This window comes from Pan paniscus, chromosome 9, assembly GCF_029289425.2.
Source record: "Pan paniscus chromosome 9, NHGRI_mPanPan1-v2.0_pri, whole genome shotgun sequence".
NCBI lineage: Eukaryota > Metazoa > Chordata > Mammalia > Primates > Hominidae > Pan > Pan paniscus.
This window is the reverse complement of record NC_073258.2, coordinates 57,891,520-57,909,388: the sequence shown is the minus strand read 5'-3', so window position 1 is coordinate 57,909,388 and position 17,869 is coordinate 57,891,520. Positions and strand designations below refer to the sequence as shown.

Genomic DNA, 17,869 nt, shown 5'->3' with positions numbered 1-17,869 from the left:
TGAGAATAATATAACTTGTTATGTAATCTTGTTAAGATTAAATAGATTAAGTGATTTACTTGAAATAATGAGGGTCATTGGTTTGAAAAAAGAATGTAAACCCAGAACTTACAAAAAATAACAATGAAAACAAAAAACAAAGGTATTTACCTCACTTGTTAGATGAGAGAGTGAGTTAGGAAGTCACACAAAAAGTATCTACTGCCCTATAGTAGATATGGGCTGGCCTGTAGTGAGCACTACCTCCTGGCTGCCATGGGTTATGACTGCACGAGGCAATCTCCAAGCCCCTGCTTTATTCCCAAGCCACGTCTCCAGAGTTATGTGCCAGTCTTGTTGCAGCTTCTTGTTGCGACATCTACTGTATGAATTAGCTGTTTGTCTTGATGTGCTCCCCTCGCTGCCCTACCCCGACAGGCCCCAGTGTGTTTTGCTCCCCTCCCTGTGTCCACGGATTCTCATTGTTCAGCTCCCACTTATAAGTGAGAACATGTGGTGTTTGGTTTTCTGTCCCTGCATTCGTTTGCTGAAGATAATGGCTTCCAGCTTCATCCGTGTCCCTGCAAAGGACATGATCTCATTCCTTTTTATGGCCGCATAGTATTCCCTGGTGTATATGTATACCTAGGTGATGGGTTGATAGGTGCAGCAAACAACGATGGCACATGTTTACCTATATAATAAACCTGCACATCCTGCACATGTAGCCCAGAATTTAAAATTAAAAAACAAAAATGAAAAGAAAAAAAAAGAGTACCGTAAAATTCTCCTAGAAACAAGTTTGTTTTTTTCTTTCTGGTTCTCATTTTTTAGCTTGCATGATGCAAAGATGACAGATTTCCTTAGCAATAGACAAAATAGAGAATGAATATCAATACTTAGAACCACCATGCACTTTCAATAAAAGAGTATTTTCCTCAACAATGAAAGAATTAAGGACAGAAGTGCAGCAGTTGTATGAGACAGGCAGAAAGGGAGATGTAGGTAGGACATAGAAACAGATCGAAAAGTAGGGCCAGAGAGAGATTTCAGAAAACTTTATATCCGAGGGAAGATTTAGAATGAAAACCTTTACCAGGAAAACAATGACTGATAACAATCAAGTATATATGAATTTTTGTATGTTGTTTCTTAATGTTATGTTATAAATTAATTAAAAATTAGAGACAATTTCACCGTGACATATCAAATTTCCTGGTTATAGCAGTCTTTTTACAAATAAAACATGAGGTTTTTCCAACATAAAAAGGCCCTAGTGTTGGTAATTGAGTGTATCAGTTTGCAAGTGTTGCTATAACAAAATAGTGCAGCCTGGACGGCTTACAAAACAGGAATTTACTCTCCCACAGTTCTGAGGGCTAAAAGCCCAAGTTGAAGGTGCTGGCAGGATTGGGTTCTTGTGTATGTTCAACTTTCCTTTTTATAAAGACACCAGTCAGATTGGATTGAGCCTATTTTAACTGACTCATTTTAACTTCATCACTTCTTTAAAAATCTCATCTTCAAATATAGTCAGATTCTAAGGTACAGTAAGTTAGGGCTTCAACAAATGGATTTCCAAAAGACACAATTCAGACCATTGTGCATGTGTGGGATAGGTAGTAGATTGCCAGTGGATGAGACAAGGGCGAGTAGCCTGGACAGAGAAAAGAGCATGTGACATGGAAAAACAATATAGACCACATGATACTTTTTAGAAAAGTTTAATTAGTACAATTTGGAAAAATTCAATTATAAGACAGACCCAACATAACAGGATTATATTATGAGTTAGATCCATTAAGAGAGTCAACTTTTAATGAAATATTCCTCATTTCATCATTTTCTAATTTATTTAACATCCCCAAACTCCAGATGAACTCTAATTGCGTCTTTGGAGACAGAGGTACGTATTTCTGTGCTGGTGTGAGGGAGGTGTCTCAAAGGGCTGTTGAGGACATACATATATTGAGTGCAACAAAGGCACATTAAACACCAGAAGAGAGGGAAAAGTGTGACTTCCAAGAGCTGGCCTTCCAAACCAAGGGTAAGCACCTGGGATCAGGGGCAAATAGGAACTCTGGCCTTTCTCTGACCTCAGCTGCAAATCAGAAGGGGGATACAGAATCTGGCACGGCTGTCAAAGGATTTACTGCTGCACCACACATGCACACAGGTGCACGTGCAGACTCCCTAGTAAATCAAATTCCATTCAGTGATACATCCTGCTCTCACGTAGAATTTGAAACTCAGTCTTGTATCTATGCTGGGCCATCATATATTCACTCACACAGTGAAAAAATCAAGAGGACAAAAAAATGTGACTTGCTTTTTTGACCCCAGTGATTGTGCTACTCTAAACTACTAGTGTATGGGATTTTCACTTCTTGGTACTAATTTTGAGATGCCAGGAAGGCACATTCCTACCAAAGAGTTTTTCTTGCTCTAGTGAAGGGATCAGAGACCTGGGCTGCTGCAGGGGAAGATGCATCTTGATAGGCCATTTCTATAGAAGATTCTTTAGCATGATTGGCTCAGACATTTTCTGTGCCTTTTATTTCACATTCACAGTTATTTGGTAACTTGTTTCAAATTAGGTCTTGGAAGTGAGACTTCTCTTTTATTTACTCTTCTTTCTTATTTTGATACAGTACACTGTGCTGGGAAAGTCCACTTGAGGATAGATCTTGTTCTGAATATTTTGAACCAGGTTAGAAATAGACACTACTGGCTGGGCACGGTGGCCCAAGCCTGTAATCCCAGCACTTTGGGAGGCTGAGGAGGGCGGATCACGAGGTGAGGAGTTCAAGACCAGCCTGGCCAACATAGTGAAGCCCCATCTTTACTAAAAATACAAAACATTAGCCAGGCATGGTGGTGGGTGTCTGTAATCCCAGCTATTTGGGAGGCTGAGGCAGGAGAATCACTTGAACCTGGGAGGCAGAGGTTGCTGTGAGCGGATATTGTGCCACTGCAGTCCAGCCTGGGTGACAGTGTGAGACTCCGTCTCAAATAAAAAAAAAAAATAAGAAATAGAAAGTACTTTGCTAAACCAGCTTCAAGATATGAAGGTAATTAACCAATTACTCACTCTAGAAATATTTACTGAGTGCTAACTCATGACTAGGAACTGTTCTTTGTGCTGGGATACAGCAATAAATGAGACAGAGAAATATTTTGCCGTATAGATGTTGCATTCTGGTGAGAAGAAGCAGGAAATAGATTTAATAAACAGGAGTTAGAGGATGACAATAGATGAGGGGGATAACACAGTAGAATTGGAGTAGAGTAATAAGGGTGAAGATTGTCGGAAGGAAAGGGGCATGGAATTTAAAAGGGGCATGGAATTTAAAATGTCACATTCACCTTTGTCAGAATGTGACATTTGAAAGGAACTTAAAGAAGATGAATGAGTGAGCCATGAAAACATCTGGAGAATAGTGTTCCAGGCAGAGGGAACAGACAGTCATGTACCCTAGAACTTAAAGTATAATAATAATAATAATAATAATAAATCTTTGATGCTGGGACAGAGACGGCACATTTGAGAAAAAGTGAGAAAGCCATTGAGGCTGGGGCAGAAGGAAGGAGGAGGTCAGTGTGGTGAGTGTTAGGAGATAAGGTTCTTTAGGTAAGGGAGAGACAGATTATGGGTTTTAACTCGGAATAAATTGGGAGCCTTTACAGGGTTTTAAATACAGAAGCAACTTATTTATTTGTTTAATGGCCTACACTGGCTGTTGTATTGAAAATATACCATAGGGAACAAGGGTGTAGATGAGTTAGAAGGCGATGGCAATATTCTTGGCAGTAGATCATAGTGGTTTGAACAGAGTGGTAGCAGTGGAGGTGGGGAGAAGTGGTCAGATTCAGGATACATTTTGAAGGTAGGAAAATTGCAATTTTCTGACAGTTGGAAAAGTAGATAGGAAAGAAACAGGGTAGACTGATTCCAAATTTTTGACTTCAGATCCTGGAAGAGTAGAATCTTATTAACCAATATGGGGAATGAAAAAATCAATTTTTGGAACTGCAGATTAGGAATTCAACTTTAAACATGATTAGTTTTAATTACCTATAACTCCTCTCTTATTATAGCATATTAGCACCCAACCAAACTTAGTCATCCTCCATTACTAGAATTTTTAAATCTGAAATCATAACCGGCAAACTAATAGGTTTTTGGGAGTTTGTGAACCCATTAAAATTTTGCATGTTTTTACATATGTATATATTCATATTTGAGAATTATCGTTGCTGAGTTTATCAAGTTCTCAAAGAGGTTCATGAGTCAAAAAGTTTGAGCCATTAATTATTTGCAGATAAAGAAATTAAGAAATGCAGTGTTTAGAAAATATGCACAACTTCATAGGATTGTATTTTAAGGACACAAGAATGTGTATGCAAATCTTGAGATGAAAAGAAGGGTGCAGTTGTCTTCAGCAAATTTTATTTCTCACTTCAGCCAAGACAGTGGTAATGTCCTGTGTATCCCAAGATACATGTGTATGTAAGGACTGTTAATCTGCTCTGCCACACTGTATTGCAACAAGTGAGGCTATCTATTGTTTCATGAAAGTTTTTCTTTTCTTTCTTTCTTTTTTTTTTTGTTTTGAGACAGCGTATCTCTCTGTCACCCTTGCTGGAGTGCAATGGTGCAATCTCAGCTCACTGCAACCTCTGCCTCCTGGGTTCAAGCGATTCTCCTGCCTCAGCCTCCCAAGTAGCTGGGATTACAGCCGTGTACCACCACACCTGGCTGATTTTTAGTAGAGACAGGCTTTTGCTATGTTGGTCAGGCTGGTTCTGAACTCCTGGCCTTGAGTGATCCTCCTGCCTCAGCCTCCTGAAGTGCTGGGATTACAGGTGTGAGCCACCGCACCTGGCACGTAACAATTTCTATACGAGATTTTAGCAAATTGGAATCATGGAAGTTTGGTGCTGAGAATAGGATCAACCAAAATTTTCAGATGGGTGAATTGTGTTCCTGAGATGAGGAATTACTTTCCTAAATCATACAGTGATTAGTGTCAGGGATATGTACCAAATATTGGACCCCACAATCCTAAACCCTGTAACTCCTTCGCCAAGTTACATGGAAATAGTTGACAAAAATATTAAATTCTAGGATTTTAGCAAGATACTGGATGATACCACTATTCTGGCTGAAATTGCTTATTTGTATAAACTTAGTCGTATTTATTTATTTACGTTTTACAAGCTCAGAATTTATAATTAAGTCAGATAATTATCCTCCCACTCAGAATAATGATAGTTAAAATTTTGTAGATTGATTTTCTGTCCAGAAAATGGGCTGTTTTCTTAACATGGATGTTTTCTCACCATTTTGGAGGTAAATACATGTAGGTGGGGAATTGTTAAGATACTTTCCCAAGATTACGGAACTACCAAGTAAGAAGATCTGGTTTTGAACTCAGATGACATATCACTTGGGCAATTCTGCCTATGCCAGACCTGTCTTTTCTCACCTGGGCTTGCTCATGTCTGTGGGTAGCTCTTAGTGCCACTGTAGGCTGGATCATATAGAAGGGCCCCACCTGCATGTTTGGGGGACAACTTTCAGTCAGCTGGGGTGACAGAGTGAGCGCAGCCAGATGTCTTATCCAGCAAACTAACCCAGGCTTATTTACATGGTGGTGGTAGGATTTTAAAAGTGAGAAGAGAAACATAAAAAGCTTGTTGAAATCTAGGCTTTGAATCCACATGGAGCTGCCTATCTTTCAATCTATTGGCCAAAGCAAACCACCAAGCCATCCAAGACTCAAGGGGTTAAGCATAAGACTTAGAATAGTAACTGGTACATGGTCATAATGTATTTATATTTGTAATATAAATAGCAACTTTAATAATCTAATACTTAACAATACAAATACTTGACATGTAAGAAGTTTTCAATAACTTATAGAAAGATAGTGAAATTTTTTGAGTGCCCACTAATGTACCCAATATTGGGCTGTGTTATTTTTATGTATGTTTTCTTTATTTAATCAGACAGTCTGTCAAGAAGTTACTAGTCAGCCAGGTGCGATGGCTCACGCCTGTAATCCCAGCACTTTGGGAGGCTGAGGCGTGTGGATCACCTGAGGTCAGGAGTTCGAGACGAGCATGGCCAACATGGTAAAACACTGTTTTTAGTAGAGTCGGTGTGGTGGTAGGTGCCCGTAATCCCAGCTACTCAGGAGGCTGAGGCTGGAGTATTGCTTGAACCTAGGAGGCAGAGGTTGCAGTGAATGGAGATCACGCCACTGTAATCCAGCATGGGTGATAGAGTGAGATTCCATCTCAAAAAAAAAAGAAGAAGTAATTAGTCATCCTTGTGAGTTTCATTTTTTTTTTTTCATGTTTGATGAGAATATGGGTCTTGTCCTGCATTAAATAGTTAATAAATAAAATTCCTAATTTTCAAATTATTTTTGACTCCAATTCCAGTAATTTTTCCAAATCATGGACTGAAGTCCTATAATTCTAGATAGTAAGGGAGAAAAATCTACAAGCTTCTTAGTAATTGTTGATTTAATTGATACCCTTGTCAACTTGTGTGAATAGAAAAATCACTAAGTGATGATTTTCCCTTCTCGTGATAGTCAGGCTTTCACCTCCGTGGACATGGAAGTGGGAAATCGCACCATCCTGACTGAATTCATCTTGTTGGGTTTCTCAGCAGACTCTCAGTGGCAGCCGATTCTATTTGGAGTGTTTCTGATGCTCTATTTGATAACCTTGTCAGGAAACATGACCTTGGTTATCTTAATCCGAACTGATTCCCACTTGCATACACCTATGTACTTTTTCATTGGCAATCTGTCTTTTTTGGATTTCTGGTATACCTCTGTGTATACCCCCAAAATCCTGGCCAGTTGTGTCTCAGAAGATAAGCGCATTTCCTTGGCTGGATGTGGGGCTCAGCTGTTTTTTTCCTGTGTTGTAGCCTACACTGAATGCTATCTCCTGGCAGCCATGGCATATGACCGCCATGCAGCAATTTGTAACCCATTGCTTTATTCAGGTACCATGTCCACCGCCCTCTGTACTGGGCTTGTTGCTGGCTCCTACATAGGAGGATTTTTGAATGCCATAGCCCATACTGCCAATACATTCCGCCTGCATTTTTGTGGTAAAAATATCATTGACCACTTTTTCTGTGATGCACCGCCATTGGTAAAAATGTCCTGTACAGACACCAGGGTCTACGAAAAAGTCCTGCTTGGTGTGGTGGGCTTCACAGTCCTCTCCAGCATTCTTGCTATCCTGATTTCCTATGTCAACATCCTCCTGGCTGTCCTGAGAATCCACTCAGCTTCAGGAAGACGCAAGGCATTCTCCACCTGTGCTTCCCACCTCATCTCAGTCATGCTCTTCTATGGATCATTGTTGTTTATGTATTCAAGGCCTAGTTCCACCTACTCCCTAGAGAGGGACAAAGTAGCTGCTCTGTTCTACACTGTGATCAACCCACTGCTCAACCCTCTCATCTATAGCCTGAGAAACAAAGATATCAAAGAGGCCTTCAGGAAAGCAACACAGACTATACAACCACAAACATGAAAGTTATTCTCTTTGCAAATGCTGTTATTGAATTTTCCAGATTATTGGCTTATAAATGTGTTCATTTGCATTTCTGTAGTTCAATTAAGTTCAATAAGTCATATTTAAAACATTAAAATATTGACCACATGACTCTTTGTTATTAGTTTGTTATGATGTAAACAAAACAAAGTAATATTTAAAACTTATAATATTGGGTTGTTTGGCATTCTGCAATATGGTATTTTGCCTTGGCAGTATTAAATCTTTCATAGATTTCATTGTGTTTGCTCCCTTTGGGAGATCTTGGGGAACAAAATAAATTACGTGGTTTAATGAATATAGTTTGACTTTGAAGTTTGGTAAGCAATCTTCACTAGGTGACAAGAATATCTGAAAGGGTGAGGCTTCTGGAAATATGCTCAAGATTTTACAAATATTTATTTTAAGAAAATCATTTCCTCAAAATTTCTTCAGAAAGCTCTAACTGAGCATATAGGGAGTATCTTTGTAAAACTCATGCCTTCTACGTAAAGAGAATATTAGGAAGATGTTTAAGAGTTGTTCAGATTACAAACAACAATGACAACAAAAAACTATCTCAAAATTAATGAATAAATATGTGTCTTTAGAATTGCATATCATCCTAACAGTCTTCTCTCTTACAAGGAGTGAGTACTCCGCAGTACTCTCTCTCAGGTCACACAGCGATGTGACAACATCAAACGAAATAAAACAAATGAACAACAACAGTAACCACTGTTCCCTAGTTACCATTCTCTTTCCTTTGTCCTGACCAAAAGACATAAGCTGCATGGTTGTCCCTGGCCTGAACCCAGCCTGGGCCTTGAACATTCCTAAGAACTGATAAACTTGTTTAGGTCGATGCCTGAAACCCTGAAAAATCAAACATGTTGCTAACCACATGGAAACTAGCCTTGGCCTCGAGCCCAATTCCCTAAACCCTGATATAAACTCCATAACTGAACACCCTTGTGATGGCAGGTTGGGTTGATATTTCATTTAGTAGCCTTTAGAAGATGGCAAGTTAAGGATTAATGGTTACAGTTTTCAAATCACAAGCTTGCAGCTCAGAGGTTAGCACTTTGTTGAGGAAAGGTTATAACATTTGCTGGAATTAGCACATTTTAAAAATTAATTACATTTTAAAAATTTAGGACAAATAGTTGTAGCCATTTCATTTGTCTTTACTTTGACATTTCTCATCTTTCTCTTCAGCTGCATTTATTTTCCGACACATCCTGCCTCTTTCCATCAAAATAATCTTAACATTCTTATTCCTCTATCACAAAGGAAGCTGTTTGAGTACTTGACTAGAAGGATTTGGGGTGTATCCGGCAAATATCAATGATCCATATTATGTTTTCTTTTCATTTCCATAATACTCACTATGTAGGAAAAATAATTGGTTCAATATTATGGGAAAGAACAACGTAAAATTTAATTTTACTTTAGGATGTCAGAAGTATTACTTTTCCATTTTGCATTAATCGGAGATACTGAATTTTAAAAACTGTATCAGTATTAAATTGAATCTACAATACTGTAGTATATATTATAGTCTGATCTCAAAATCATAACAAACAAAATAGAAACACAATTTTTCTTGTTGAATTTTGTTCAATGGTAAAAAAGAAATAAAAATCCAGTTCTGTAACCTCTCTGAGCAGTTTGTTATCACTTAGCATTGATTTGAGAACATTATGTCAATTCAGACTTTGGATTATGCTGACTTGAAGAATTTTTTCAGAGCGTCTTTCACGTCTTTATTCCTCAGACTGTAGATCATGGGATTCAACATGGGGAACAGCATAGTATAAAAGGTAGAAACCATTTTGTCCCTCTCGAGGGAGTAGCTGGAACTTGGCCGAGAGTAGTTGTAGAGAATGGAGCCATAGTATAAGGTAACGGAGATCAGGTGGGAGGAGCATGTGGAGAAGGCTTTGATGCGGCCCTGGGTAGAGTGGATCCTCAGGTTGGTGGTGATGATGGAGAGGTAAGAGGCAAGGATGAGCACAGTAGGGGAGATGACATTGGAGGCCAGCAGGAAGTGCAGCACAGCCTGGTAGATCTCTCTCACACTGCATGCCAGCTTCACGAGGGGTGGGACATCACAGAAAAAGTCATCAATGACATTGTCACCACAAAAATCCAATGTGAATGTGTTGCTGGTTAATATTATTGCATTGACAAAACCCCCAGTATAGGAATATAAAACCAAACAGATGCACAATCTCCTTGGCATGGTCTGAGCATAAAGCAGGGGCTTGGAGATGGCCACGTAGCGGTCATAAGCCATGGCAGCCAGTAGGTAGCACTCACTATAGGCCAGCCCGGCAGAGAAGAAGAACTGACACAGGCAGCCAGCGAAGGAGATGCTTTTGTCTTCAGAGATGCAGGTCACTAGGATCTTTGGGGTGTAGACAGAAGAATACCAGAGATCCAGAAATGATAGATTTCCAATGAAAAAATACATGGGTGTGTGTAGGCGGGAGTCATTACAGATCAACACGATGAGAGTGCTATTTCCTACCACAGTCAGACAGTACACACCCAGGAACACCACAAAGAGGCCCAGCTGCATCCCTGGATCTGTGGTGAAGCCCAGGAGGATGAACTCAGTCACTGTGTGATTGCTCCTCTGCATGGCTTATGGATACCACGCCTACAAATAGAGTAGAAAAGAGTTTAATTGCCTCAACCAATACCAAATGACGGCATTTTCTATGCTAAGCACCTGACATATAATCAACACTAAGCAGAAATTTTGGCTGCCTTGGGCAGGTGATGGGAGTTTTCTGAGCTTCAATATAATTATTGCAATAAAATGCATTTAATAACAGAAAAGCCTTAATTGAAATGTTTATTAATTTTTTCTTGAAAAACAAAATATTTATTGAGCCCTGTGTGCTATTCCAGACAGTGGGATATAGCGGTGAAGATGATAGGGCTGACTCCTATCCTACTGGGCTTTTATTCTAGAAGGGAGAGTTACATAAAAAACAAATAGGTACAGTGTCAATTAATGTTAAATGCTCATAACAAAATAAAACTAGATCATGGGATAAAAACAAACTAGGAAAGAGCTCATCTAATTTAGACACTGAGAGAAAAAAAAATCCTTTTCCTGTTCCCAGCTATGGATGGACAAATTGTTCAGAGCCTATGAAAACTGGGAAGGACCCTATGGTTTAGAAGGTGGTAACACTGTATTTTTCCACAATCACATAAAAAATTATCTGCTTAGTTACTCTGTAGGAGTCTTTGGTACATGTATCATAAATTCCAGGAAAGCAATCAGGTTGAGAATTAGCGTGAAGCTCAGGTAAAGACCAATGAATTTATCTGTTTATGCCAAGTAAAAAATGTGTGATGTTTTTATGGGTATTTGGGGTATAAAATGTTGAGAGTCAGCATTATCTCTCAGCCTCTATAACTAGCCATGAACATAGTTCTTAAAAGGACAGTTAGCCCAAGTCAATATTGTCTATAGCAATAGTTCTGAATGCTATCACATTGGAAAAATCTTCTTGTCAAACAAACATTTAGAAATGCTTCCTTTAGATTCTTGAAATAATATGTGTAGTTAATGCAACCTAAGTATAAACATGTATATATGTGTATGTAAACTATCCTAAGTCTAATGTAAAAGAGATATGAAAGAAAAATAATTCATAATACAATTATTATATGAAATAATTATAATATAGGATTTATTATAAAATAATTTGAATATTCAATATATAAATGCTGGATCACTTGGTGAGACATAGATAGTAAAATCAACACATGTAGAATCATCATTAATGTGTTGGTGACTCAAATATCAGGAGTCACATTGACATTGGTGATATTTTCCTGACAAGTTGGTCAAGTCTTGACGAAGTTTCAAACAAAATAAATGTCAATCTTTCCTTGGTTTTATTAAATTGTTATATAGAAGAACCTTGCAAAATATATTTTCTTTGTCTGTAGAGCAGAGTAGATTTCAAACTGATGTAATTATAACAATATTTTCTAATGCACAAATACTCATTGGGAGTCTGGATGTAGGGAGTGCAACATTTTTCTTTGCATAAGGTTGTCCCTATGGATGCAGGATGTGTTCATACTTGTCTACTAAATACTAAATATCCAGTAGTCCTCTTATCTTTGTGATAATAATAAATCCAACCACACACTTAAGAAATGCCCTTCAATGATAGACTGGATAAAGCAAATGTGACACATATACACCATGGAATACTATGTATCCATAAAAAAGAATAAGCTCATGTTCTTTGCAGGGACATGGATGAAGCTGGAAGCCATCATTATCAGTAAACTAACACAGGAAGAGAAATTCAAACACCACATATTCTCACTCATAAGTGGGAGTTGAACAACGAGAACACATGGACACAGAAAGGGGAACATCACACACTGGGGCCTGTTGGGGGTTGGAGGGCAAGGGGAGGGAGAGCATTGGGACAAATACCTAATGCATGTGGGGCTTAAAACCTAGATAACGGGTTGATAGGTGCAGCAAACCACCACGGCACATGCATTCCCAGGTAAGACAAACCTGCACGTTCTGCACATGTATCCCAGAACTTAAAGTAAAATAAAGAAAAAAAAAAGAAAGAACCCAGCAGCTATAAGCACACACAAAACACAAGTTTTGGTAACTAAATAACATTTCTCCACTGGAAGGACCCAGAATTCCTTGAAACTCCCAAGTTTTGGTCAAGGATTGCATAAGATGAGTCTGGGACATCTTGTGGCAGAAACTAAGAAAATATTCAAAAATTATAGGGACATGTTTAAACGACCCAGAAGCTAGCTTGAAGAAGTTTCCACTGGATGCATTTTAGACAATTTCATATTAAAAGTATAATGACCATAATTGAATAAAACATATTGAATATAAAATAAAGAAAGAACCACTCTTTAAAGGATGTTTTCATTTATTGAGACTCCACTACTTCAAAGCTTTGCATTTTACTTTATGAATCTTCATAGGCTTTTCTAGGAATTGTGTAAAGAAATGCAAAATAACTGGAAAATGTTGCTAAATGGTCAAATTACCTGTGGCAGTACAGCTCTCTATTTACTTTTTTTTACTGGGTCACTGGGGTAAAGCGGAGATAGAAGCCCACAGCATAGAGCAAGGATTTTTGTTTCTTTTGCATGTTACATATCTCCACTTCTTAGAATAGTACCTGGCATATAATAGATGTACAATAAATATTTATGGAATAAACGAATGGGTAACCCCGACTCAGAAGACAAGTCAAGAGAATTGATGTTCTGGGTGTCCTCTAATGATGTCATTATACCCTAAAACCACTACAGAATTGTTTGGTATTCCACATGCATTTCCCAGCACCAGCAATCCCAGGTCATTTGTGTATTTTGCAGACAGGTGCAGGGACAAACAAAGAAATCAGTCCACAATATAGTCAGCCTAAACAAATATTTGTTTTCCCAAAAGGAGTGTCTGTGAAGAAATTGTTTTTCATCTGAGCAACAGATTGCCTGTCATTATATGTCATGATATTTAGGAAGCATGCCTAAGAAATCAGAGCTGACTGCTCACACTAGAGACAGATGGGATATCCTTGAAAAAGCATTTGTCTTTCAACAACTCAGAAGGATTCAAGTTCTCCATCACTAGTCAATGTAAAGCCTCAATTTCTTCATATGTAAGATAGGGATAATTCATCTCTTTTTAGGGTTGTTGTAAAGGAGTTTACTCAAGTAAGGACTACATACAGTACCTAGCATGTTATAAACACTCAAGTAACAAATGGTTCTCAAATTCTTTGCACCTAAGAGCGCCCCAGTGTTTCTAACTTAGGAGGTTGCAGGTCAGCCCCCAGGAATCTGCTTTCATTAAAGCAGCCCAAGCGCTTGTAATGTGGGTTGTTTGTAGATTATGTTGAGAAATACTAAAATGAATATCGGTTGCATTTATAAAAGTTTCCGGAATCAAAATGAAGTCACTAGTGTTAAATAAAAACAAGTGACAAATATGGCTGGGCATGGTGGTTCATGCCTTTAATCCCAGAACTTTGGGAGGCTGAGGCAGGAGGGTCTCTCCAGCCCAGGAGTTCATAAACAGTGTGGGCAACACAGTGGGACCATGTCTCTATAATTAATAAATACATACATACATAAAAAATAATTTAAAAAGTGACAAAAAGAGCCAGTGAAGGGAATTAAGAGAGGTTTCTCATGCTTGTATTCCTGATAAAACTATCATAAAAGACTGCAAAAACCACACCTTGCACAAAGGTCATCACAACTTTACAGAAAAAGAGTACTTCTGCAAGGACACCTGCCCAGAAACTGCCTGTCCAGCCAAGCATCGACCGGGCCATGGACTGCCTGCTACTCCTGGGTGCTGGAGAATCTGGTAAAGGCACCAATGTGAAGCAGATGAGGATCCTACATGTTAATGGGCTTAATGGAGAGGGCACTGAAGAGGACCTGCAGGCTGCAAGGAGCAACAGAGATGGAATATATTACCTCTGGATGATGGCTACAGTTTCTCATCTTCCTGGCTATGTCCTCTCACAATTCGCATGCTGGAATTGCTAGGTCTTAGGAACTCCTAGTAAGAATACTATTCTGTTGTCTGGAAGGGAGCGGGGATGGGGCTCCTACTTCCTGACCTTGAACTATGATTGAAAAAAATAATAAAAAATGGACTGAAATCCTTAATTGGTAAAAATGTAGTATGACAATTATCCAAAAAATCATCTATATAAGAAATGACTAATTGACAATCTAAGGTACCAAAAGTTGGCATTTGAGCAAAATATGACAAGTCCTTAGTGAGCAACCTACTGTGTACTAAATGTTGTGCGAAACCCTTGAACCCCACTAATACCTTGCCTGCATATCTCTCTGTGACTCTGTTCTGCAAGTAAATATAAGTATTAACATTTGTGATAAATAAAAATTCTCTGCATGTTTCAGCAAAACCAACAAACAACAAAACAACAACAACAAAAAACAGGCATCACCCTTGTCATCAATCTTTGTAGCCAAAGATTATTATTTCAAAATAATCACATAATTCTCATTTTTAAAAAAATCTTTGTCTTCCATTACCTCCCCGAATATGCATACGGTTTACTGTGGCATTTGTATTCCCACAGCAACACTCTATTCTCAGATAAACCTATTTTTCTTTTAGATAGCCTCTCTGTGTTTGTTATTTAGGTTGACATATATGGTGTCAGAAATAGAACCCGAAAAAGATAATGATCCAAAGAAACTGGTGATTCTTGAACTGATGTGCAGTGCTCACTTGAGGCCCTTGTGCTTTCCTCCACTTCCTTGGCTCACTTTTCTGCCCTGATGAGTCTTCTCTTAGGCTGAGCCTGCCTCTTTTAGTAGAGGCTTTTTTATATTAGTCAGGATCTGTTTTTTTATAAAGTCACCTAATAAGGGACTATGCATCCCTCCAGGGGTGATAAAATACTTTTTGTCTTTTGTGGTATATCTTTTCTGGTGTAAAGACATGTGTCTTTCTGGATTGAGTACTCTGGTTCTACAGAATTTACATTCTATCTAGAAGGCATGTCTTTTGCGGTGAATTCACTTTTGGTCTCTGTGCTTAGTTGAATATTTTGTTTGATCTCTACGCCGAGGTTGAAATTTTTATGAATGCTCTTATCTTGGTTTCTTTTGATTTGGTTTGATTCTTTTCCCTTGCTTTTTAAAAAATTATTCTGAAAGCAAAAATATATTCCAAATGTTGGGTGCAGAAAGGTTAATTAAAAGCCATTAGTGCAATTGCTACCATCTAAAACACTGCTCCAAACTCCTGACATTTCCTGATAGGAATGATAATATTTTCTTTGCTCTCAAGAGATGAGTAAGAAACAGAATGGGTTTTTTAAACATAAAGGCATGACAGGTTTTTGGGACTCCAGCTAGCCACATTTTATGGCTCATGCTTATGCATATTTTAAAATTGACAAGCAATGTTACATCAAGAAAAATTCAGAGCTCAAATGTTCATTATTTAAACTCTTTTAGAGATCTGCAACTACCATGCTAAGCATGTAGAGACTTCTAAGTTCACTGTCTCTCTTTCTTGTTTTTTCTTACTGCCTACTTTGAATCTGCTGACTTTTCTACTGGGGTTGACATAAAACTCACCGCTTGTGGCATTCTAGTCAAGACTTTTTTAAAAGTATTAAAGGGCTTTTAAATTAATAGCTTCACAAATTACAAGAGCTCCATGGTAACCAACAACCTAGACACCATTAGAAAATGTAAATTTAGGTTTACCTGACTAAAATTTGTTTATGGTGATGAAATAATTTATTGAAAAATTAATAATCTATAAAAAGAGCTAGATAAATATGTATAAATGTTAGGCTCTCAGGTCTAACAGGTCAAAATCTTGAACTCTAAACAATATAAATCATCTTTGTCTGGCATAAAAAATTTGCTTTTTCTGCCACACAAAGACTAACCCCCCCAGCCCCTGCGAAAAAAACAACAAATCCTGCTAAAATTCTTTCTTGTCTCCATTTGTTAATCAAGCAAAACAGACCTGCAAAAAAAAATAAAAATAAAATAAAAAAAGATAGATTTGTTACTAGTTCAACACTGGAGATTTTGTTTTTCTAATACAATTCAACCAGTCCTAGCTACAATGTAAACAATTGAAAATTTAACTCTAAACTCATTTGAGACTGAATAAATAAAATATAAATGTTAAAGAGGCTAAGAAAAACAAACAAACCAACAAACAACAATAAAACCCAAGCTACTATATAAATTGCTTCACCCAAATTTTGGTCTGCAGCCTTCATTAGATTACATATTGAGGAAAGTTATCACATCTTTGTGTGTGCATATATGTGTTTAGGTGCATATATGTGTATGAACATGTATTATGTGGCACGTTGTTTCTACATGGTAAAATCTGGCATAGTTGGCAAAAAAATTTCTTATTTTTATTTTTATTTTTTGAGATGGAGTCTTACTCTGTCACCCAGACTGGACTGCAGTGGCACTATCTCAGCTCACTGCAACCTCTGCCTCCCGGGTTTAAGCGATTCTCCTGTCTCAGCCTCCTGAGTAACCCTCCTGGGATTACAGGCACGTGCCGCCACCATTCCTGGTTAATTTTTGTATTTTTAGTAGAGATGGGGTTTCACCATGCCAATTGGTCAGGCTGGGTCTTGAACTCCTGACCTCGTGATCTGCCTTCCTTGGCCTCCCAAAGTTCTAGTATTACAGGTGTGAACCACTGTGCCCTGCGGCAAAAAATTTCTTAAGGAATTCTATTCACATATCTTAGATAAATGAGCACTCATAAAAAATGTATAATAACCCAAATGCTTTTTAGTTCATGTGACTTAAGTACATCTTTAATAAATAAGCTGGTTTTAAAATTATCAGGAAATTGTCAACATATGTTTTTGCCCAGGTGTACTGGTAGAATTTTATATTTGTCTTTGCTACATGTTTTAGGGTGTTGGGATTTGACCCAAAGGTTATAAAACTATAAACTCAGCCTAAAACAGAATAATCTTTGTCAACTCTTTGATAATTAAGGCTAGTTTAATAATGTTTGTTTAGTAAAAATAGCTATATCTTCTAAGTTATAAGCAAAATATTCATATAATTTAAGATTTCTACTTAGGTGCATGCCTGATATTCATAAGTTATACAAATAGGAAAATAACTAGAAATGATGATTAGCTTTATCTCATATCTCAATTTTCATAACTAATCTATGTAAACTGTAAAAAATTGAATAAATTAGATAATAGAAATGAGGTAAATGTCTGTAAATATAGTTTTCATGTAATTTGAAATCTTAAAGTTATATTATATTGATTTAAATGATATTCATTAAATGTCTGAGTCATTTCCAAATAATATCATAAAACAAAATTCTGACCATAAATATAAGTTTCTTTTCTTGGATTCTAAAATAATATAGAAAGACTAAATAGATTTGGTTCCATGAATATATGTAAAATTCTGTTATAGAAAAACATGTTTTTAAAAATTATAAAGATTTTCATATATAAAATACTGATATGACAGATAATTCAAGATTTCTGGCTTCCTAGGTTTTCACTAAATTTAAGGTTATTAAATTAAAAATACTAATTAATACCTCTAGAACTATAATATAAAATCTCTCAAAAAAGTAAGACATGTTTTAATAAAAAATTATAAGAAAGGCATAAAAGCATATTCTTTATCAAGAAAAAAGAATAATTTTGCATAATTTAGAGTTACTTAAAGGTTTTTTTTGCAAAATATAAATTTAACAGGTATAAAACAATAGGCTACAATGTGATGG

The 17,869-nt window shown here is 37.3% G+C and overlaps 2 protein-coding genes across 3 annotated transcripts; one reads left to right on the top strand and one right to left on the bottom strand.

The window, feature by feature from the left end:
- Positions 1–1,984: 1,984 nt before the first annotated feature.
- On the top strand, positions 1,985–9,145 carry LOC100971856 (olfactory receptor 9G4). Of its 2 annotated transcripts, none has more exons than XM_057299034.1 (2): positions 1,985–2,026; positions 6,589–9,145. In XM_057299034.1, exon 2 carries the CDS (start codon positions 6,607–6,609, stop codon positions 7,543–7,545), a length of 939 nt encoding a protein of 312 aa, XP_057155017.1. In that variant the 5' UTR covers positions 1,985–2,026; positions 6,589–6,606; the 3' UTR covers positions 7,546–9,145. The 2 variants fall into 2 exon arrangements, with proteins under 2 accessions (XP_057155017.1, XP_057155016.1); XM_057299033.1 differs by having other exon boundaries at positions 6,585–9,145.
- Positions 9,146–9,268: 123 nt separating this feature from the next.
- Positions 9,269–10,192, bottom strand: LOC100975258 (olfactory receptor 9G9-like). The gene has a single exon (XM_003806812.1). It carries the CDS (start codon positions 10,190–10,192, stop codon positions 9,269–9,271), a length of 924 nt encoding a protein of 307 aa, XP_003806860.1.
- Positions 10,193–17,869: the final 7,677 nt, after the last annotated feature.

Bases quoted from the DNA above. Each gene is read 5' to 3' on its own strand.
- LOC100975258 (XM_003806812.1), bottom strand. From the start codon at position 10,192: ATGCAGAGGAGCAATCACACAGTGACTGAGTTCATCCTCCTGGGCTTC.
- LOC100971856 (XM_057299034.1), top strand. From the start codon at position 6,607: ATGGAAGTGGGAAATCGCACCATCCTGACTGAATTCATCTTGTTGGGT.